The sequence below is a fragment of the Gigantopelta aegis genome, chromosome 5 (genome assembly GCF_016097555.1).
Source record: "Gigantopelta aegis isolate Gae_Host chromosome 5, Gae_host_genome, whole genome shotgun sequence".
NCBI lineage: Eukaryota > Metazoa > Mollusca > Gastropoda > Neomphalida > Peltospiridae > Gigantopelta > Gigantopelta aegis.
This window is the reverse complement of record NC_054703.1, coordinates 4223342-4246827: the sequence shown is the minus strand read 5'-3', so window position 1 is coordinate 4246827 and position 23486 is coordinate 4223342. Positions and strand designations below refer to the sequence as shown.

Genomic DNA, 23486 nt, shown 5'->3' with positions numbered 1-23486 from the left:
TAACGGTCACTCGTGTATTATTATCTATATAAACAACTCGTTGTGAGATAAATGGTATCTAACGGTCACTCGTGTATTATTGTCTATATATGCCCACGTGCACGTTCAGAACAAGCTGTTGTAGCGCACGCCTGTCCTGGGCGCACGTTTTGATTCACGCCAACTCTTCCGTCCATGGCAGATTTTTTTTCATTTGTAGCAAGAATTTTTTTTTATGCACCATCCCACAGATAGGTTAGCACATACCACGGCCTTTGATATACCAGTCGTGGTGCACTGGCTGAAAGGAGTAATAGCCCAAATGGGCCGGTGGCTTTAAAACATTTAACCGTTAAATACCACACCGCAGAGATTTCTTTAAGTCCGTGGTTTTGGTCTGATCGACAGCGGCATCCAAACACTGCGCATGACCAGATACGGACGTCATTCCGCGTCTGTTACTAGTCAGTGTGTCGCGGTCGTCTCCCTTTAGTATCGCTTACGGCGTTGTAGTAATCCGCGTGTTTGACACAAGCTGGCGTGTTCCCCGAGTCGTGCGATAAATCGGCGGATAGGCAGATTGTCATGACAGTCAGTGGCGGCGGAACTCACGTCTTACCTGACCGAGACTCGCACACTCTCGGACTTTAGTTGGCGGTCTTCACGGAAACCATGAAGAGGTTTAACTCAATAACGTCTCACTTAGGTAGGCCTAAGACATTTTATTAATATTTTGTTTGTTTCTTTATTTGCTTATCTATTTAAAACAAATATATATATTTAGTTATTTAGCAGTTGTTCTTTTTTTATGATGAATTGAAAAATGTCAAAGGAAATTATTCCTTTAAAATGATTTTAAAAACATATTATACTGTACACTTGTTTTCTTTTATAATATATATATATATATATATATATATATATATATATATATATATATATATATATATATATATATATATATATATATATATATATCATAGGTATCGTATCCAATGCAATAAAAGTTTGTGATATTTTTCAGATCACATACTTTAAGAATGTGATAACTTTGCAAATTAGATGTAAATTAATCAAGTCGCGGCACTATGTTTATTGGCATTTAAGCAAACGTACAACGGCAACACTCCAGAAATGACGTATGCACCAACAGTCGTCAAAGAAAAACCAGTCAATAAAAACTTTACATTGAAAGTTGTCCAGCGTTCTGAAAACTAAAAAACAAACAAAAAACCAGCCCCACACAAAAAACACACAAAAAACCCCTCAAAAACCAATAATCACCGTCATGCACTAGTTTATTTTATGGAAGGATATCTAACATGGTTCCCATTCAAAACGACATCGCGTCACATATTCCTACGTCATTTGAATATTGATTTATAGCTAAACGGAATTATAATTGCATATACAGTTTACAAAAATACGTTTATATATATATATATGTATTTAAGAATTGAACTTGATATTTTTGACGTTCATGCGATGATAAACACCAAAACCGTTTTACACACTGTATGAATGGCGTACACAAATAAGGGAATTCCCTTAGAAAGTTACATTTGTTTATTTCCGTCAAACCTCCGATTCATTATAATGATTTACATAAGGTTTTATCAATTTTAATTTTCTGAATCAAATGTGGATAAAAAAAGTTATAAAATTTAAAATAACTGATAACGCAAAAAGTTTGTTTTTTTTTCTTTAAAAATATCAAAGATAATTAATTAAGAATTGAACGATCTATAAACTTAAATGGAAGATTTGTTGTAAAGCGGTTAGAATAAGATTTTTGAACTAACATAAGGAGAGCGTCAAATTATTTAGAAGATTAATTAATTACTATATTAAAATTGCAGTTGTTAAAAGTTGAATTAGTGGAAAGTGAATGTGAAGACTGACTGGGAAGGGATAAACTGGTTTCAGTGTTAGTGTGTGTGTGGATTTCAGAGGAAGTTTGTGATTGTGTGATATTATTCTCGGAAAGGACAGGTGCGTGCACGAAGGCGTATGTGTTTTCGCACGTGTAAGTTGTCGGTTTGGTGTTTTTGTCAAATGTGACAGAGCTGCGCTCATGTCTTTCTTTTGATTTGTTGAGCATTCTCTGCTATAACGACAAATAGAAGCTTAATTTTTGTGGCCTGTCATATACATTATGTGTCTCAGTTCAAAACCGGAGTCGTTTAAAGCCTGAATTGTCACTGTCACCCACAGTGCAGACGATATTGGGATAAAAATAGAAACGATGGAATCCTCGGGGATTCCGTTGTTGACGTAATTGATAAAAAGTAATTCCGGTAATAACATTGTTTTTATTTGTTTACCGAAAAGTGCAGTTTACACGTGCATGGAAGAATGAACGTTTTTTTTTTTTTTAGATCACATGATAGCATTTTAACCAATCCAGACGCCTATTACAAAACAGTACAATTATTTATTTAATAAATTATTTATCCATTTATAGAGATTTTGTTTGAAATATTTTTAATCTCCATCTTATAAGCGTTCGCAGGGAGTAGTTTCCGTTCGCAGGGAGTAGTTTCCGTTTGCAGGGAGTAGTTTCCGTTCGCAGGGAGTAGTTTCCGTTTGCAGGGAGTAGTTTCCGTTCGCAGGGAGTAGTTTCCGTTTGCAGGGAGTAGTTTCCGTTCGCAGGGAGTAGTTTCCGTTTGCGTCAAAAGGGAACCGACGAATTGACACAAACTATAGGCTATAGCTATATAGAAACATAGTATTACGTTTTAAAGGGACATTCCTGAGTTTGCTGCAATTTGTAAGATGTTATCGACTAAAAGAGACTTTTTACCGGTTGTAATTACATATGAAATATATTTTTTCTGCATAAAATATTAGTGGCTGTATATTAAACGTATTTCTGATCGTTCTAATATTTGTACTAGGTTAAATTTCATTTTATTTCCTAAAATAAATTTTTTTATATAAGTTTAATCATAGAAATATTTTATTAGTCGGAAACATCTTACAATGCATCAACTCAGGAATTTCCGTTTGAACTCGCAAATCAATAAAACGAAAAATCTCAGTGTATATAAAAACGTTTCTTTACAACTTACCAGCAAATTACAAAGGTTGTATCTTGTTTTGATACAGAGATGAAGGCAACCGCCTTTTGTTTCTGTCTGCTACTGCGTTATCGATTACTTCAAACGAAACTGCATATATTGGCTGTTCAAGCATTTGGAAATGAATTTTAATGAGTAATCTTATACCGATTGATATTAATTTAAGAATTTTTGTTTCTTTACGTACATAGATTGATTTTGTGATTTGTTTAACAGAAGTGTTATGGATTTGAAACTTAATAATATGATTTATATGAGTTTTAGCTAATAAGGCACTGTTGATCGATTATAATCGAAAATTGATCTGTTTAACTTTACTGATGTGATGATTGAGCACCATAACTGATTGTGTGGGAAAATGTTAACTAATTGTTCCTCTCATTTATGTAGCAGATTCCCTTTCAGTGGGGAAATAATTGTTCCTCCCATTTATGTAGCAGATTCCCTATCAAAATGACACGTTTTATCTAGTTTCGTTTAAAATGACAGACCTTACTTTATAAACACTCGGCGTATTCTTCACAATTAAGAGTCGTTTTTAATCGTTGAAATCACCCATTACTTAGATTTTACTGTTATCCATTTCCGTATAACCGAAGTGTTTGTTGTCATCCGGGTGTTTTTAATACCCCAAAATGTATTTTACATATTTTGAAAAACTCATACGTCCGAGACGTAACTGCCATGGAAACGCCGCTGTAGTCTATTGTCTTGGTCACTGGCGATGTCAGAGGTTAAGCCCGTGACAGGCGTGTTCAAAACCTTCGTGGTATATGGACACGTAAAAAAAGTATTCTCTCTCTAGTCTATTTTTAGAGAGTATTTTCCCCATTTCTACATCACAGACTCTTGATTCACGCTGTTATTGATCCAAATGTGTTACAGGTTTGTAGATTAAGCAAACTTGGTGTCTGCGACTTTAAATGTTTTACATCCAACAGCAGCCCTGGATAGATGAGGTCCAGAATCGGTTAGGACTTCTTGTTTTCAAGTAACCGATACTTCGTTCGCAACAAATTGTAGTTTTCAATGCATGCTTTTCATTATTTCCTCAAGCGACGGAGTTTTTCCATGAGAAATATCTTCACGTCCAAACGAAATAACAGTTGTTTCAAATTACGTTTATCGTCATGCTTATATGGTGCTAAAACGTAATGACGCCATTTTAAGTCTTGTTAAAGTCTCGCGGGATTTCATCAAAGTGTGAAAGAATACAAATACTTAAGAATTACTTTTACATAATTAAACAAAAATAACATTTCTTGAAAAAGGGAAGAAACGTAGTTCAGTAGTAAAGCGCTCTCACCTGATGCACGGGTGGTTTAGACCGATCCTCGTCGGTGGCCTATTGGGCTATTTCTCGTTCCAACCAGTGCACCAGGCCATGAGACCAATCCTCACTAAGCAGACAAAAATAAGCAACTTTGTTTCAAAACGTGACTGACTGAAAACTCATTTGATTCAACATGCTGTATTTATTTGCATATTTGCTTCTATTGGTGATAATAAATGAAATATTAAAAAAACCCACCCCACTAATTATTGTGTTTATGGTGTTTAAATTTGAAAAATCCAAAATGGCCGACTTCCTAAATGAAAACTGCTAACTTCTGTAAATGTTTACAACGAACTACTGATATAACGAACCGATGGTCCTGGTCCCATGCAGTTCGTTATAAGAATACTTTACTGCATATATAAGAACGTTTGTTTTGTTTAACGACACCACTAGAGCACATCGATTGTGAATGTGCTCTAGTGGTGTCGTTAAAAATGTATATCAAATTACCAAATATTTGACATTAACTAGCGGATGATTAATAAATCAATGTTCTCTAGTGGTGTCAGTAAACAAAAGAAACTTTAACTTTTATTTGAAAAACTACGTGCGAGTGTGTGTATGACGTGCGAGTAACCGACGTGTAGCTATTTTGGTCGCCAGGTCACCACGAGTGTGTATCTAAACAGCGGGAGACATGGACAGACGATCATGACGTGTAAATAACCCTGTCAGACAGAGGAGTTGACGTCGTGTCACGGACGTGCCGCGAATCTCAATCTCACGGACGACACGGTCGACTGGCGCCGAACTTTGACGATCACGTAAATCGGCTATTTCCGTGTAAAGTTAACGTTTGTTTTGTTTAACGACACCACTAAAGTACATTGATTTATTATTTATTTACTTATTTATTTATTTATTACATCCAATAAATAAATAAATAAATAAATATATAAATAACTGTTAAAAATGTATTTATTTATTTATTGCATGTCAAACATTTGGTAATTTTGACACATAGTCTCAGTCTGTTAGTAGCAAGGAATCTTTAATATACACCATACCACAGGCAGGACAGCACATACCACAACCTTTAATATACACCTTACCACAGGTAGGACAGCACATACCACAACCTTTAATATACACCATACCACAGGTAGGACAGCACATACCACAACCTTTAATATACACCATACCACAGGCAGGACAGCACATACCACAACCTTTAATATACACCATACCACAGAGAGTACAGCACATACCACAACCTTTAATATACACCTTACCACAGAGAGTACAGCACATACCACAACCTCTAATATACACCTTACCACAGAGAGTACAGCACATACCACAACCTCTAATATACACCATACCACAGGTAGGACAGCACATACCACAACCTTTAATATACACCATACCACAGGTAGGACAGCACATACCACAACCTTTAATATACACCATACCACAGAGAGTACAGCACATACCACAACCTTTAATATACACCATACCACAGAGAGGACAGCACATACCACAACCTTTAATATACACCTTACCACAGAGAGTACAGCACATACCACAACCTTTAATATACACCATACCACAGAGAGGACAGCACATACCACAACCTTTAATATACACCTTACCACAGAGAGTACAGCACATACCACAACCTTTAATATACACCATACCACAGGTAGGACAGCACATACCACAGCCTTTAATATACACCATACCACAGGCAGGACAGCACATACCACAACCTTTAATATACACCATACCATAGGCAGAATAGCACATACCACAACCTTTAATATACACCATACCACAGGCAGGACAGCACATACCACAGCCTTTAATATACACCATACCACAGGCAGGACAGCACACACCACAGCCTTTAATATACACCATACCACAGGCAGGACAGAACATACAACGGCCTTTAATATACACCATGCCACAGGCAGGACAGCACATACCACAGCCTTTGGTATACCAGTCGTTTTGCACTTGCTGGGACGAGAGATAGCCTAATGGGCTCACCGACGGGGATCGATCCCAGACCGACGTCCCGCCCCATTATTTCCGTGGAATGACCATAGAGGAATTCTGCGGTTTCCATCGAGTAATTTAGATACAATTAATATTTGACTCTTAATATTAGTTGTGTAATGGTTAAGCTGATAGACATTAAGACTGGTAGGTACCGAGTTCGAACACTGGTCCCAGATCCCAGCAAAGCTACGTTAACGGCTCGTAATGTGAAATATGAAAGAGAGCGGCTTAGAGCTTTCATCAAAATGGTCATATTTGTGCATGAATGAATGAATGAATGAATGAATGAATGCATGCATGTTTAACGACACCCCAGCAGCAATATCAAGTATGTCAAAATGTTCATACTCTTGACAACTGAAAACAATAAGGAGATAAATAATCTTGGCAAATTCTTACGACAGGCGAACCGATTCAGAGAACAATTACTTGTACAAGGAAATTAATTATATGTACATTTATAATGCTTCTTATGTTAGTTGTTTGTGTGTATTTGTCTGCAAGTCACTCTCCACCATTGTCTCGCACTATTGTGTATATATATATATATATATTGATGTTTTTCATTGTTATAATGCTGTTCAGTTGTAAAAAAACTTAACGCAATAAATGAACTTGAACTTGATACGTGATTGCAAAGAGCAGAAAATGTCTGACATTATATACAATATTTTGTTCAGTCTATATGAAAAGATATTTTGAAATCAAGATGGTTGTGTAAAGTGAACAATATTTTAGATCTAGCTGGTCTAAGCTATATTTGGTTAAACCAATTTTATATTAATGTCAATAGAAAATGTTTAGTACAAAAAATTCAAAGAATTTATCGCGATATGTATATACAGGAATGGAACAGTTCTCTAGAAAACTCACCCAAAAGGTATCATTTATAGATTGTTTAAAAATGAACATTCATATGAACCATATCTAGACATACTCCCTTTGAAACGAAGAATTGTATTTACCAGATTTAGACTTGCTAACCACAGACTACCCGTTTAAATAGGAAGATGGATTCATTTATTAAAGGAAGAAAGATTATGTAATATATGTAATAGTGGTTGTATTGGTGACGAATTTCGCTTCTTATTTGAATGTAAAACACTAAATGATATTAGAGTACTATATGTATCTAAATATTATTATATACAACCAAATGTAAAAAAAAAAAAATGAATATACTTTTAATAAGCAGAGTAAACATATATTAATAAAACTATGTGATTACATTAAACAAGGTTTAACAAGAATGTGATCTAGAAATGAACATGAGTACATGTATTTACTATATTATTTATTTATTATACTTTGTTCTCCAAATGTTATCTGTAAATATTATATTATTATATTACCTCATCTGCCATGTATATGGTCTGAGTGAAAAAAGAAGTGAAAAATATTTGTGAAGGGCACAAACAAAAGTGAAAATGAATTCTCGGTGGAATCTTTGCCGCGCGCGTCTACTTGGAGATGTTATTTGGAGATGGTATTTGGAGATGTGATTATTTCGCGCTGACACGAGATGATTACATCCCGACACACAGTGACACGTTGTCTGTGTTCACTGTCGTCAGATGAAGCGTCATTTGTTATAAACAACGGGTCATGTCTGTGTGCGTCTCTCTCTCTCTCTCTCTCTCTCTCTCTCTCTCTCTCTCTCTCTCTCTCTCTCTCTCTCTCTCCCCCCTCTCTCTCTCTCTCTCTCTCTCTCTCTCTCTCTCTCTGAAGCTCTCTCTGTCTTTGACTCCCTTTCTCTTTCCCTCCGTTTATCTTTCTCCCCCTTTCTTTGTCTCTCTTTATCTGTCTGTCTGTCTCTCTCTCTCTAGACCCATTCTCTATCTTTCTCTCTCTAGCCCCTCTTTCTATCTCTGTTTGGCTCTCTCTCTCTCTCTCTCTCTCTCTCTCTCTCTCTCTCTCTCTCTCTCTCTCTGTATCTGTCTCTTTCTGTATCCCTCTCTCTATCCCTTTCTCTCTATATTTTCTCTCTATCTCTCTCTGTGTATCTGTCTCTAACTCTTCCTGTGTCTCTATCTCTCTTTCTGTCTCTTTCTTTCTGTCTCTCTTTGTCTCTGAGTGATCACTCTCTGACTTTCTTTCATTTCCGTCCGTCTATAGGAAGACTGCCACATTTCCAGTGCCAGCTTTACGTAACTTCCGCCTCGCATTAGGAGGGCTGCCACTTGTAGATGGACCAATTACAGTTATTAACCAATCATTTTAAATAATTTTGGCGGGAAGCCGACACTATGAAACTTTAATATTATATCTTGAGCGGTATTTCGCCTTCAAAATACCGGCCTCGGTGGTGTCGTCGTTAAGCCACCGGACAATAAGGCTGGTAGGTACTGGGTTCGCAGCCCGGTACCGGCCTCGGTGGAGCCGTGATTAAGCCACCGGACATAAGGCTGGTAGGTACTGGGTTCGCAGCCCGGTACCGGCCTCGGTGGTGTCGTGGTTAAGCCACCGGACATAAGGCTGGTAGGTACTGGGTTCGCAGCCCGGTACCGGCCTCGGTGGTGTCGTGGTTAAGCCACCGGACAATAAGGCTGGTAGGTACAGGGTTCGAAGCCCGGTACCGGCCTCGGTGGTGTCGTCGTTAAGCCACCGGACAATAAGGCTGGTAGGTACTGGGTTCGAAGCCCGGGAGCGGCCTCGGTGGTGTCGTCGTTAAGCCACCGGACAATAAGGCTGGTAGGTACAGGGTTCGAAGCCCGGTACCGGCCTCGGTGGTGTCGTCGTTAAGCCACCGGACAATAAGGCTGGTAGGTACAGGGTTCGAAGCCCGGTACCGGCCTCGGTGGTGTCGTCGTTAAGCCACCGAACAATAAGGCTGGTAGATACTGGGTTCGAAGCCCGGTACCGGCCTCGGTGGTGTCGTCGTTAAGCCACCGGACAATAAGGCTGGTAGGTACAGGGTTCGAAGCCCGGTACCGGCCTCGGTGGTGTCGTCGTTAAGCCACCGGACAATAAGGCTGGTAGGTACTGGGTTCGAAGCCCGGTACCGGCCTCGGTGGTGTCGTCGTTAAGCCACCGAACAATAAGGCTGGTAGGTACTGGGTTCGAAGCCCGGTACCGGCCTCGGTGGTGTCGTCGTTAAGCCACCGGACAATAAGGCTGGTAGGTACTGGGTTCGAAGCCCGGTACCGGCCTCGGTGGTGTCGTCGTTAAGCCACCGGACAATAAGGCTGGTAGGTACTGGGTTCGAAGCCCGGTACCGGCCTCGGTGGTGTCGTCGTTAAGCCACCGGACAATAAGGCTGGTAGGTACTGGGTTCGAAGCCCGGTATGGCTCCCACCCAGAGAGCGTTTTAACGACTCAGTGGGTAGGTGTAAGGCCACTCTTCTCCCTCACTAACCACTAACAATTAACAACTAAATCACTGTACTGGACAGACAGTCCAGATAGCTGAGGTGTGTGCCCAGGACAGCGTGCTTGAACCTGAATTGGATATAAACACGATAATAAGTTGAAATGAAATGAATGAAGGAATAAAGGAATGCCCTAAAATTATTTGAGTAATATGTCTGTAAACATATTTTAAATTCCCTGTACAATATTTCCAGGAATACTTAGAGTTTCTTGTACAACATTTCTGTAAAATATTTACATTTCCTTGTATAATATTTCTGTAAAATATTTAAAGTTCCTAATACAACATTTCCGTAATACACACACACACACACACACACACACACACACACACAGGCACACACACACACACACACACTCACACACAAACACACACTCACACACACACACACACACACACACACACACACACACAACGACCACCCTGGTACTAAGACCACCCTGGTTCTAAGACCACTCCGCTTTTACGAATTACGACAGTAGTCTGACCCAGTGGTAGTTTTGAATGCATTCAATTCACTGAATCGACAAACAATAAATAACGTGGTAAAATCTTGCCTAGTTATCCACGTGATGGTATTGACGTTAATTGCATGACGTACATGTCTTGGTCAAACAAGTGATTAAACAGTCTGATGCTTATTAGGTTGGACAGACAAAGGTATTAGTTTAGAAGTATCAGCTGGTCTACAAATGAGCAAATCACGGTTCAATTCAGGACTCCCTTGCACATGCCAGTGCAGGCGGTCCCTCCTTCACCCACCCCAACCCTTTCCTGTCCTGAACGGAAGAACCGGCTGAGTCCCCCGGTACTTGTGCCCAGGACAGGCGTGCGCTACAACAGCTTGCTCTGAATGTGTACGTTAAACAATTTTCCATTCCATTCCATTCATTTCAGGAATGTACGGCGCAGTTTTTATTGTATAACTTGGACGCAATAATGTTGAAAAGTAAGTTACACAGAGTAACATGTTTTATGAAAGCAAATGCCATACCGTTATAGTACTTTATTTTTTTCGCAAAACAATGTCAACAAATGCAATGGTTAGCTGCATTTATAAGTCACGTGAGCAAGAAGGAAGGAAATTTTTATTTAACGACGCACACTCAACACATTTTATTTACGGTTATATGGCGTCGGACATATGGTTAAGGACCACATATATATGGAGAGAGGAAACCCGCTGTCGCCACTACATGGGCTACTCTTTTCTATTAGCAGCAAGGGATCTTTTATATGCACCATCCCACAGACAGGATAACACATACCACGGCCTTTGATATACCAGTCGTGGTGCACTGAAATAGCCCAATGAGCCCACTCTTTACAACTGGGCTACGTCCCGCCATGTGAGCAAGCAGTCACGCGTTTACATTACCTTTGGGGCAGTGGACGTCCTACAACGTCGAGAGGATGTCATTTGTCCAGACAGTTGTCAGTCCGTCATTGTGTAATCAGTCAGAAATACCTCAATCAGTCTTGACACTTCATAATACACTTGCAGTTCAATGTAAATGCCAATACACCGTCATCACCGTCATCACCGTCATCACGCATTAATTTTATAAGTGAGTCACTGTTGACGACAAACCACTAACCCACTGTCCTGGACAGACAGCCCAGATAGCTGAGGTGTGTGCCCAGGACAGCGTACTTGAACTTTAATTGGATATAAGCACGGAAATAAGTTGAAATGAAATATTGTTGACAACCAAAAAGAATGATATTTCATTCAAATATATAGTTCATTATGTCTGTAAAATATCTAGTTTCTTGTACAATTATTGTAAAACATTTACAGAACTTTTCTTGTACAATATTTCAATATACTGTTTACAGTTTCTTGTACAACATTTCTGTAAAATATTTCGTTTCTTGTATAACATTTCTGTAAAATATTTACTGTTTCTTGTACAATATTTCCGTAAATATTTTACATTTTTTCTTGAAATATTAATAATAATTATTCTGTGGTCATCCATATGCGTATTCAGACGTTCCACTGTTTACGAGAGTCCTGGAAATGGTTTTGGCGTTCTAGACTGGCAGTCCTCCGACAGGCGGAGTTGGAACCATATATTTAAAAAAGAAGAAAACCCGCTTCGAGCGAAGGTGTGGTGGACATCAGTCACCTACACGTGCGCCTGGAAGTCTTTGTTTGTAAACATAACGAGTTAATTGCTGTTGTTATTATCATTTTACTATTTGCTGCCGTCTCCTAAAGGACACGCATGTTTATTCAAGAGGAATAAATCACTGGAGACAGGAAGTAAACAGGTCGGGTTTCAATCTCTTCTCTTTGATGTCGGTCTGAGCAATCGTAAACAAAATCCTTCTTAACGTCACTTCCGTCTTGCCTACAGCTACGTCAGACTTTTTTCTTTTCCATTTTTTCACCTCCTTTTAAATGCTGCAGTCTCGGGTATATTAAAATTGTCTAAGAATGACAATGGGCATTGATTGTCTTATCGTCGAAGGCCCACTGTTTGATATGGACTGTGTGTATTCGCAGACAATGCCAGGCGCATTTCAAAACATAGAGCAGAGGCTACTGTTTCACTGATATGTCATGTGGCATGTATGAGCGCGCGCGTGTGTGCATGTATGTGTATATGTGCGCGCGTGTGTGCGTGCGTGTGTGAGAAAGAACTAGTTTTGCAAGACATAGATACAGATAAAGAGACAGAGACAGAGACAGAGAGAGAGAGAGAGAGAGAGAGAGAGAGAGAGAGAGAGAGAGAGAGAGAGAGAGAGAGAGAGAGAGAGAGAGAGAGAGATTGAGATTGACAGAGGTAAAGAGACATCTACTGATAAAGCGCGCACAAGAATGAGTGAATTAACAAGAGACAGCGCCGTTCTGCAGTTCGTCGGGACGTAAAGACTAATAACTCACAGTTATAAACACTCCGTAAACTCTTAAACTCTAACCATTGTACGCCAAATCTTCTTGTCAAGTCGTTGTCAACGGGATCCGTGTTTTAGCACCGGACCGAGACGTTTAATCCCGGGAATATGATGAACTGTCAACAAGAGATATTTTTACATTACAGTAGCGTCACCATAGCGCAAAGCTTGACTTCATAACGTGACTGTCAAAACCGCGGGCGTCTCCGGCAGATAAGATGTATTAAGACTATTAAATGGTGAACTTCCTTAAACATCCATCCATCTATCCATCCATCTTTCTTTCTTTCTTTCGTTCTCTCTCTGTCTCTCTGTATTTGATACTGTTTCTCTCACCTACGTGCTTCAACTCAACTCCTATCAAATACAAAACAAACAAAAACAAAACAAACAAATACAAAACAAACAAATACACAACAAATATAAACCCCATGACAAACAAAACAAACACAACCCACAACAAAAAACAAAAAACAAACCGAAACCCCCCCAACCCAATTAAGAAAGAGTGGGAGAGACAGATAGACGGTGAGAGATATTGTGACAGAGAGACTGAGAGTGAGACAGTAAAGTAAAGTTTGTTTTATTTAACGACGCCACTAGAGCACATTGATTTTTTTTATCTTATCATCGGCTAATGGACGTCAGACATATGGTCATTCTGACATTGGTTTTAGAGGAAACCCACTGTCGCCACATAGGCTACTCTTTTACGACAGGCAGCAAGGGATCTTTTATTTGCGCTTCCCACAGGCAGGATAGCACAAACCATGGCCTTAGTTGAACCAGTTATGGATCACTGGTCTGTGCAAGTGGTTTACACCTACCCATTGAGCCTTGCAGAGCACTCACTCAGGGTTTGGAGTCAATATTTGGATTAAAAATCCCATGCACCGACTGGGATCCGAACCCAGTACCTACCAGCATGTAGACAGATGGCCTAACCACGACGCCACCGAGGCCGGTAAAGAGAGTGAGACAGAGACAGACATGGAGAGAGAGAGAGAGAGAGAGAGAGAGAGAGAGAGAGAGAGAGAGAGAGAGAGAGAGAGAGAGAGAGAGAGAGAGAGAGAGAGAGAGAGAGAGAGAGAGAGAGAGAGAGAGAGAGAGAGAGGGGAGACAGACAGACAGACAAAGAGAGATTGACAATGTGAGATAGAAAGAGACAGAAAGGAGGTGGTGAGGGTGAGAGACTGTGAGTGAGGGAAAGGGGAAGAGGGAGAATAAATACTACTCCTAAAACAAGTCAAATGCATCACCAAAAAACCAAAACCAAAACACGCTCAATGAAATAAACAAACAAACAAACAAACAAACAAAGCCCACAACTATGTTGATAAAAGTTGTTCCTGGCACGACATTGCTAATTTAAAGAAAAATTGTTAAGTATGTGTTAGGAAATTAAAGAACTCATCACTTTGAAAAGCGTCTTCAGTGACAAATGGTTGGGAGATGTGTTGAAACCCCCACCCAAAAACGAAACCGACTCACCACTTTAATGACAAATTGTTTGGTAAGTGTGAACTAACGAAAGAAAACGACATTGCTACTTTAATGGCAAGTTTAACAGGTGTTGTAAAACAGTGTCAGTCAACTCATTATTAAACACTAAAACTCTCTGTGACAAATAGCTCATGTCAGCTTTACAAATAGACTTCCAAGTGCGGATCCAAGGGGAGTTTGTTGGGGGTGCGCCCCCTTCTGGATTCCCCTCCCCCCGAATGTAGTGCTTAGAAGACGAATACAATGCATTTATTTCCTTTACTAGGGTTAGGGTGTGTGTGTGGGGTGGGGGTGGGGGAGGGGGGTCTTGGGTATGTGTATGAGTGGGGTGGATGGGTGGGGGGATGAATGGGGTGGTATGTATTTCTTGGTCAACTTGATGTTTCGGGAGAATACACTGTAAACACCCATTAACCCGTGAAATAACGGTATGCCAATTTAAAGGTATACATAAATTTGCAAGGCGGTAACACTGTGTTGCTGTCAAGGGTCAACAAGACCTGTATATTTGAGGGTAACATTTTCATAAATTAGTTAAAATACGTGACGTCAAACTAATTTCTGCCAGTCGTGGTAACGTCATATTGATGGAGACGACTAATGCTGTGAATTATTAAAAATATTTATATTTTATTTATGCACACACACACACACACACACACACACACACACACACACACACACAACACACACACACACACACACACACACACAATATATATGCATGTATGCATGTATGTATGTATGTATGCATACATAAAATATAAATATATAACTATAACTATGTAAATATATAGAAAGAAAGAAAGAAATGTTTTATTTAACGACGCACTCAACACATTTTATTTACGGTTATATGGCGTCAGACATATGGTTAAGGACCACACATGGGCTACTCTTTCCGATTAGCAGCAAGGGATCTTTTATTTGCGCTTCCCACAGGCAGGATAGCACAAACCATGGCCTTTGTTGAACCAGTTATGGATCACTGGTCGGTGCAAGTGGTTTACACCTACCCATTGAGCCTTGCGGAGCACTCACTCAGGGTTTGGAGTCGGTATCTGGATTAAATATCCCATGCCTCGTCTGGGATCCGAACCCAGTACCTACCCGCCTGTAGACCGATGACCTAACCACGACGCCACCGAGGCCGGTATGTAAATATATATATACACACCATATACATATACATCAGGGTTGAAAATGAACATGAAAACCATGATCGCCAGCAGGGCCAGTTGAAGACATATCTTACTAGCCCTTCTCAATTCAACTAGCCCTCCAATTATCACATTGTAATTTAAATGCACAGCCAAAATCAAAACTAGAATATTCTTTGTTGAATAATAGCTATTTCTCGTTCTCGCCAGTGCACTACGACTGGTATATCAAAGGCCGTGGTGTGTGCTATTCTGTCTTCGTGGGATGGTGCACATAAAAGATCCTTGCTGTTAATCGGAAAGAGTAGCCCACGAAGTGGCGACAGCGGGTTTCCTCTCTCAATATCTGTGTGGTCCTTAACCATATGTCCGACGTCATATAACCGTAATTAAATGTGTTGAGTGCGTCGTTAAATACATCATGTCCATCCTTGTTGACTAATAATCATGTGACCACGGTATGTAGTATGTTTCCTTCAGAAGGAAACCCATCAATTGGCATGCAACCTCATAATGAATACAATTAAAATTCATATAAAAATAGGTTATTAAGTTTTCAACCCATACCAACTAAAATAACATTTTTTTGAAAAAGGAGAAAAAAATCCAGTATAAATAAAAATAATTCTTTACAAATTACCATTAAATTATGATGATTAAATCTCATTTTTAATACAGGGGTGAAAACAAAATGCTAGAACAGCCGAGGTATACAGCTTGACTTGTGTTTGAAGTGAAAACAAATAATGCAATACCAAGAGAATAAAGGTAGAACTGCGTGTGCTTTAGTATATAAACCGTCTCGGGGTGGCAGTCCTCTTTGTGGCGATGCAAGAAGGGGTACAATCTCCAGTATCGGATTTCCTCGCGAATGGACGAAGCACACACACGTGTGCGTTTAATATGGATATTGTAAATGCTACAGTAGTAGGATACTAATAAAATAAATATCAAAAGAAAAATAAATCTGTAAAAAACCCAAACCATTTTACCAAAATATACGATGTATTTAGTTATTATATTACATAGCATAACGGTGTACTTATTGTTTATTACAGTTAATATTTGGACAGTTATGTCATTATGTAAGTCTTTGTGTCAAGACTTTAGATCTGATTTGTTCTTATTTAATACAAATCGCTTAAATCTAAAACAATATCGACAACGACAATCAGTTAATTGACCTTTGGAATAAGCCCTGGGCTGTACGACTTTTAGATTTAAAAAATACACGCAATGTCTTCAATACGTTTTGAGCTCTATTTTTAGAAGACCCGGCCCAAAGCCACAGAAGCTGAATCTGGCGCTGTTAAAATATAGAGCATGTTCTATGTCTTCTGCTGCTGTAGTTCGCGCCAACACAGACGCGATGTGTTTTGTCGCATTCAATTCAGTTTCAGTGTCTTTTTTTTTTTTAACTAGTACGATACTCGCAAGACCCTAATATCGATGGTCGCCTAACGGACTACCTTTGTAAAATTCTTAGTCGCCCTTAGCCAATAACGGTCGCCACGGACGACCGGGCGACTGCTAATTTTCAACCCTGATACATATATTTATAGTTATATATTTATTTATATTTATATATTCCTATTTTTTCTGATATCCTTGTTTATGGTCCTATGTTTGAGACAAGTGAAGGGCGTGGGAACCATATACCATGGTCACGGCAAGCTCTACCTCTACTAGTCCAGGAGCCAGTTCTTAAAAGAGACCTAAAGTGATAAACCAACTGTGCAGTGTGTGTCGTGCTCAACCATGTTTAGCTTGTCTTGGTCCGTGGACAAATCACCCGACAGTGTGTGCACGTTAATGCACTTTGGAATTCTCTAGCTCTTGTTAAAACGTTCCACCCAGTCTACAGAAGTATTCCGCATACAAACTGCAATTTAAAAACATTTATTTATTTATTTATTTATTAATATGTTTTTTTTTGTTTCGTTTCAGTGTTGTGTGTGTTTGTGGTATCTGGTGAGTATGAAATATTAATTTTTTTAATTTGATTCCAGCTCGTTTACAGCTTGTATACAATGATGACAAAACGATAAGAGGCGATTGAGGCAGGCAATGTTTTGTGTACCCTGAACCCACAAAAATAAAAATCATTTCAATCATTTTTGCTCACAGAAAACTCCTGTCCTGGAGGGAGGAGCCCATGACAGGCGTGCGTTACAACATCTTGCTCTGAATGTCCACGTTAAGCCCTATGACCTGACCTGACCTAACCTGACCTGACAGAACAACTGCTGCAGATTCTACAGCTAGAAATAATGATCATTCTGCCTCCAGCCCCAGTCATGTTATTATTTGCGAACAAAACCCCTTATACTTCTCTCGGCACTCTATGTTCACTTGTACCTGTAGAATCATCTAGAAGGTTGATTAGATTTTATCCTGCAACCCCCGTTTCTATTGACAGAATATGATGACGGATAAAGCAACAACCGTTTCTATTGACAGAATATGATGACGGATAAAGCAACCCCCGTTTCTATTGACAGAATATGATGACGGATAAAGCAACCCCCGTTTCTATTGACAGAATATGATGACGGATAAAGCAACAACCGTTTCTATTGACAGAATATGAAGACGGATAAAGCAACCCCCGTTTCTATTGACAGAATATGATGACGGATAAAGCAACCCCCGTTTCTATTGACAGAATATGATGACGGATAAAGCAATCACCGTTTCTATTGACAGAATATGATGACGGATAAAGCAACCCCCGTTTCTATTGACAGAATATGATGACGGATAAAGCAAAGTCATATCCTGCTACTAGCAGGATATGACTTTTGACGTCACTCATGTGACGTCACACTCATAGCAACATTACAAAAATCGCTCATTTGACCTCTAGGTCGTCGTACAATGTGGTTGAAATAACAGAAATAATAGCAGAGCCTCGCTGAATTTCCCATTCTTACCTTCACAGGATAGAGCAGATATCTGACATCATTAACTAGTTATTCTCTATGTACAACAACATCAGCTGTGCTACACAATATTCCACGAAAAAAAAAAAAAAATTGTCACACAGGAAATTGAATTATTCTATAATATTTTTTTCTATGTATATTGGATTGAAACTGTATACCTATCAATTTGTCTCTGTCAGTGTTTATCTCTCTCTCTCTCTCTTTTTTAACCCCTACCACACTTGGTAAAAATTTCTCCCAGTTTCTGTTAACCTATGGCCATGATTTTTGCACCAAACGATGCATCATGGAACACTCTTTAAACGCATATATAACAATTATTCCCCCGGTTTGTTTTCATCAAGTTATGTTCAAGCAAAGTTAGCGGAAGTTTCTTATTTTGTTCAGTATACATATATATATATATATATATATATATATATATATATATATATATATATAAATATATATATCTGCAATCATGTATTGTCAAAATATGATGACTATGTAAAGTTCTTTTATACTAGTTATGATCAGCAGGGGAATGCTATATTTTCAAAGTTACTTATTCTTTTATTTCCTTTTGTTTAGTTTGATTTTTCCAAAACTTTTTAAAATAAGAAATAAATTGTTGTTACGAACTATTTTGTTTTGAAGTATAAATAGTGTAGGCGACACGGCATTCAACACTTGTTGACATACTACTCCGGGAAACTGTACAATCATTAAATAAAACGTTTCGTTTCGTTATTTTTTCGTTTTTCGATTGCAGGATAATTAAAATAACTGGTTACTCTCTTAAGATTTTGGCAGAGCCTCGCGGCATTCGCCATTCTAAACTGGGCAGGATAAAGCCGATGTCTTAACACAGTAACCAGTTATTCTTTATGTCTATCTGTCTGTCTATCTGTCTGTCTGTCTGTCTCTTCTATATAATCTGTCAGTGTAATATATTAGTAGATTATATGTAGATCGACTGGAAAATAAACAATTGGTCAATATTTGTATTATTACACTGGTCTGATAACCGACTTCCGTTCAGTTGCAGGAAAATAAACTAGTCTACAGTATTTGCTTTCAGTTTCAGTTGTCTCCCCTGCCAGTTTCCACGTGCAATGGAAGGCTCCAGGTTCATCAAGCATCTCGGCAAAAGGTAAACACAACTGCACGTGATACACTGTGATGTTAATATTAATGTAAATTAATACACCGTACCCCAGCACACGCACAAAGTCGGCATATCCTGCTTGTTTAAAGGTAGCGAGCGTCAGTTGAAGAGGAACGTATGCACAGTGTATTTTTCAAGTCACGCCATCCTAGTAACACATGTAAACAACTGCACGTGATAGTCTGTAACACACGTTACACACCAAGTGAACAACTGCAGCTGATACTCTATAACACACGTTACACACCAGGTGAACAACTGCACGTGATACTCTGTAACACTCGTTGCACACCAGGTGAACAGCTGCACGTGATACTCTGTAACACACGTTACACACCAGGTGAACAACTGCACGTGATACTATATAACACACGTTACACACCAGGTGAACAACTGCACGTGACACTCTGTAACACACGTTACACACCAGGGCCCAGTAACACAAAGCACTCGTAACACTTACGTCAGACGTACGCCGCACATTATGTATACTCTGTAACACACGTTACACAACATGTAAACAACTGCACATGATACTCTGTAACACACGTTACACACCAGGTGAACAACTGCACGTGATACTCTGTAACACACGTTATACACCAGGTGAACAACTGCACGTAATACTCTGTAACACACGTTACACACCAGGTGAACAATTGCACGTGGTACTCTGTAACACACGTTACACAACAGGTGAACAACTGCACGTGGTACTCTATAACACACGTTACACAACAGGTAAACAACTGCACGTGATACACTATAACACACGTTGCATAACAGGTAAACAACTGCACGTGATATTCTGTAACACACGTTACACACCAGGTAAACAACTGCACGTGATATTCTGTAACACACGTTACACACCAGGTAAACAACTGCACGTGATATTCTGTTGTACACATTACACATAATGTAGAATAACTAACGCACGATATATACGTAATGCGCGTGACACAATGGGCAAATTAATGCACCAACCCTCTCCACCCCTGCCCGCACACGCACACATTCGTCATATACTTCTTCTTTAAAGTTAACGAGCGTCAGCTGAATAGGAACGTACGCATAGTGTATTTTTCAAGTCACATCATCCTAGTAACTTTGTGTTTAGTAGATCTTAAAATTGTATTGTATTGTATTGTATTGTATTGCATCGCACTGACCGCACCGCACCGCACCGCACCGCACCGCACTGCACTGTACTGTACTGTATTGTATTGTATTGAATTGTACTGAATTGTGTTTGTATTCGTGTTTGTATTTGCATTGTAGTTGAAGTTGCATTGTAGTTGTACTGTACATTTAATGACAAGTATGATCACGTGATACATAATTTGTTTACAGAGTTGTTACGAAACGGCGGCGAAATATTCGTGGTGAGCACCGCACGTGCTATCGACAAGACCGCCGAGCCGGGCCCCGAATCTCCCGTTAAGGAAAACGCAATTCTCGAGAGCGTTTCTAAGTCGTCAACAACTGACGCTGGGTTTGCATTAACTCCGTCCACTAAAACACAGCCAGAAATCCCGACACAACCGGCTGGCTCGCCTGTCACGGGAACAACGTCACGTGATAGGACGGGTGACGTCACGACGTCGCAAGGCGATACAGGCGTGACGAGAGTGAACGCTTCGTCGTCCACGTTGCCTAGTGACGCGACTGTGACGATTCAGACTGGTGACACGGGGACCACGTCTGAAGTGGCAGTGCAACAGACAGATGTCGTCAGTGTCGTCACGGGAATCCAAGCGGCTGAAGGCACTGTTGCCAGGTTACCCACATCTGCTGATACAGCGTCAGAGGTCAGTCCAATCAATCCAGCCACGGAAGTGACGTCATTAACAGGATCGCAGCAAGAGACATCGGCAGTGGCGTCTACGGTTTCTACACATGCAGATAGCGCACAGACGAACAGCGCACAGATTAATACCGCACAGACGAATATCGCAGATACTAATACCGCAGATACTAATACCGCCCAGACAGTAGACAAAACCACAGGAGGTAATTTGCATTTTTATAATAAAACATTGAAATATACTAAAGCTATCATCAAATATATCGTACATATTATACATAATATACGACATATTTGAAGATAGCTTTAGTATTTAGCATATTTTAATGTTATTCAGGGCTGGGATCCAGTGGAGTCGGTAGAGCACTAACCAGAAGTGCTAGGGTTCTACGATCGAAAACCCTCGATCGACCAATGTTTTCTTCCCCTGTATCAACCAGTGCCCCACGACTGGTATATGAATATCAAATCAGTGGTATGTGCTATCCTGTCTGGGAAAGTGCATATAGCATATCCTTTGCTGCTAACTGAAAAATAGAGTTCATTTGTATGAAGACTTTGTGCCAGAATTATCATATGTTTGTTATCCAACAGCCGATCATCAAAACCGTTATCCACGACCAATACCGTATCTCTGTGCAATGCAGAGTCGAAAGGGCCTTTGGCAAAATAGTGGTTGATTCCACTATCTCTATCTAGTGTCTTGTCTATAGGAGGATAGCCACTCTCGAGGAGATCGTATATTGGATAATGCATCCTTCTCACATCCCTCAATAGTCTCTCAGGGTCTCAGTAAACAAATCAAACCTGCTCACATCCCTTAATAGACTCTCAGGCTCTCAGTAAACAAATCAAGCCTTCTCACACCACTCAGTAGACTCTCAAGGTCTCAATAAACAAATCAAACCTTCTCACATCCCTCAATAGACTCTCAGTGTGTCAGTAAACAAATCAAACCTTCTCACATCCCTCAATAGACTCTCAGGCTCTCGGTAAACAAATCAAACCTTCTCACATCCCTCAATAGACTCTCAGGGTCTCAGTAAACAAATCAAACCTTCTCACATCCCTCAATAGACTCTCAGGGTCTCATTAAACAAATCAAACCTTCTCGCATCCCTCAATAGACTCTCAGGGTCTCAGTAAACAAATCAAACCTTCTCGCATCCATCAATAGGCTCTCAGTGTGTCAGTAAACAAATCAAACCTTCTCACATCCCTCAATAGGCTCTCAGGGTCTCAGTAAACAAATCAAACCTTCTCACATCCCTCAATAGACTCTCAGGGTCTCAGCAAACAAATCAAACCTTCTCACATCCCTCAATAGACTCTCTGTGTGTCAGTAAACAAATCAAACCTTCTCACATCCCTCAATAGACTCTCAAGGTCTCAGTAAACAAATCAAACCTTCTCACATCCCTCAATAGACTCTCAGGGTCTCATTAAACAAATCAAACCTTCTCACATCCCTCAATAGACTCTCAAGGTCTCAGTAAACAAATCAAACCTTCTCACATCCCTCAATAGACTCCCAGGGTCTCATTAAACAAATCAAACCTTCTCACATCCCTCAATAGACTCTCAGGGTCTCAGCAAACAAATCAAACCTTCTCACATCCCTCAATAGACTCTCAGGGTCTCAGTAAACAAATCAAACCTTCTCACATCCCTTAATAGGCTCTCAGGGTCTCAGTAAACAAATCAAACCTTCTCACATCCCTCAATAGACTCTCAGGGTCTCAGCAAACAAATCAAACCTTCTCACATCCCGCAATAGACTCTCAGGGTCTCAGTAAACAAATCAAACCTTCTCACATCCAGCAATAGACTCTCTGTGTGTCAGTAAACAAATCAAACCTTCTCACATCCCTCAATAGACTCTCAAGGTCTCAGTAAACAAATCAAACCTTCTCACATCCCTCAATAGACTCTCAGGGTCTCATTAAACAAATCAAACCTTCTCACATCCCTCAATAGACTCTCAGGGTCTCAGCAAACAAATCAAACCTTCTCACATCCCTCAATAGACTCTCAGTGTGTCAGCAAACAAATCAAACCTTCTCACATCCCTCAATAGACTCTCAGGGTCTCAGTAAACAAATCAAACCTTCTCACATCCCTCAATAGACTCTCAGTGTGTCAGTAAACAAACCAAACCTTCTCACATCCCTCAATAGACTCTCAAGGTCTCACTAAACAAATCCAACCTTCTCACATCCCTCAATAGACTCTCAGGGTCTCAGTAAAC

The 23486-nt window shown here is 39.8% G+C and overlaps 1 protein-coding gene across 4 annotated transcripts in view; it reads left to right on the top strand.

Annotated features, from left to right (window-relative positions):
- Positions 1-497: 497 nt before the first annotated feature.
- LOC121373451 (flocculation protein FLO11-like) overlaps positions 498-23486 on the top strand; it is a 71757-nt gene continuing 48768 nt past the window's right edge. For 3 of the 4 annotated variants that reach the window (XM_041500115.1, XM_041500116.1, XM_041500113.1), the window contains exons 1-4: positions 498-685; positions 17287-17310; positions 19345-19416; positions 20785-21444. In XM_041500115.1, coding sequence (XP_041356049.1) covers positions 652-685; positions 17287-17310; positions 19345-19416; positions 20785-21444 — 790 coding nt within the window. In that variant the 5' untranslated portion in view covers positions 498-651. The remainder of the gene's footprint in view (positions 686-17286; positions 17311-19344; positions 19417-20784; positions 21445-23486) is intronic. The other variant, XM_041500114.1, reaches the window with a different exon arrangement.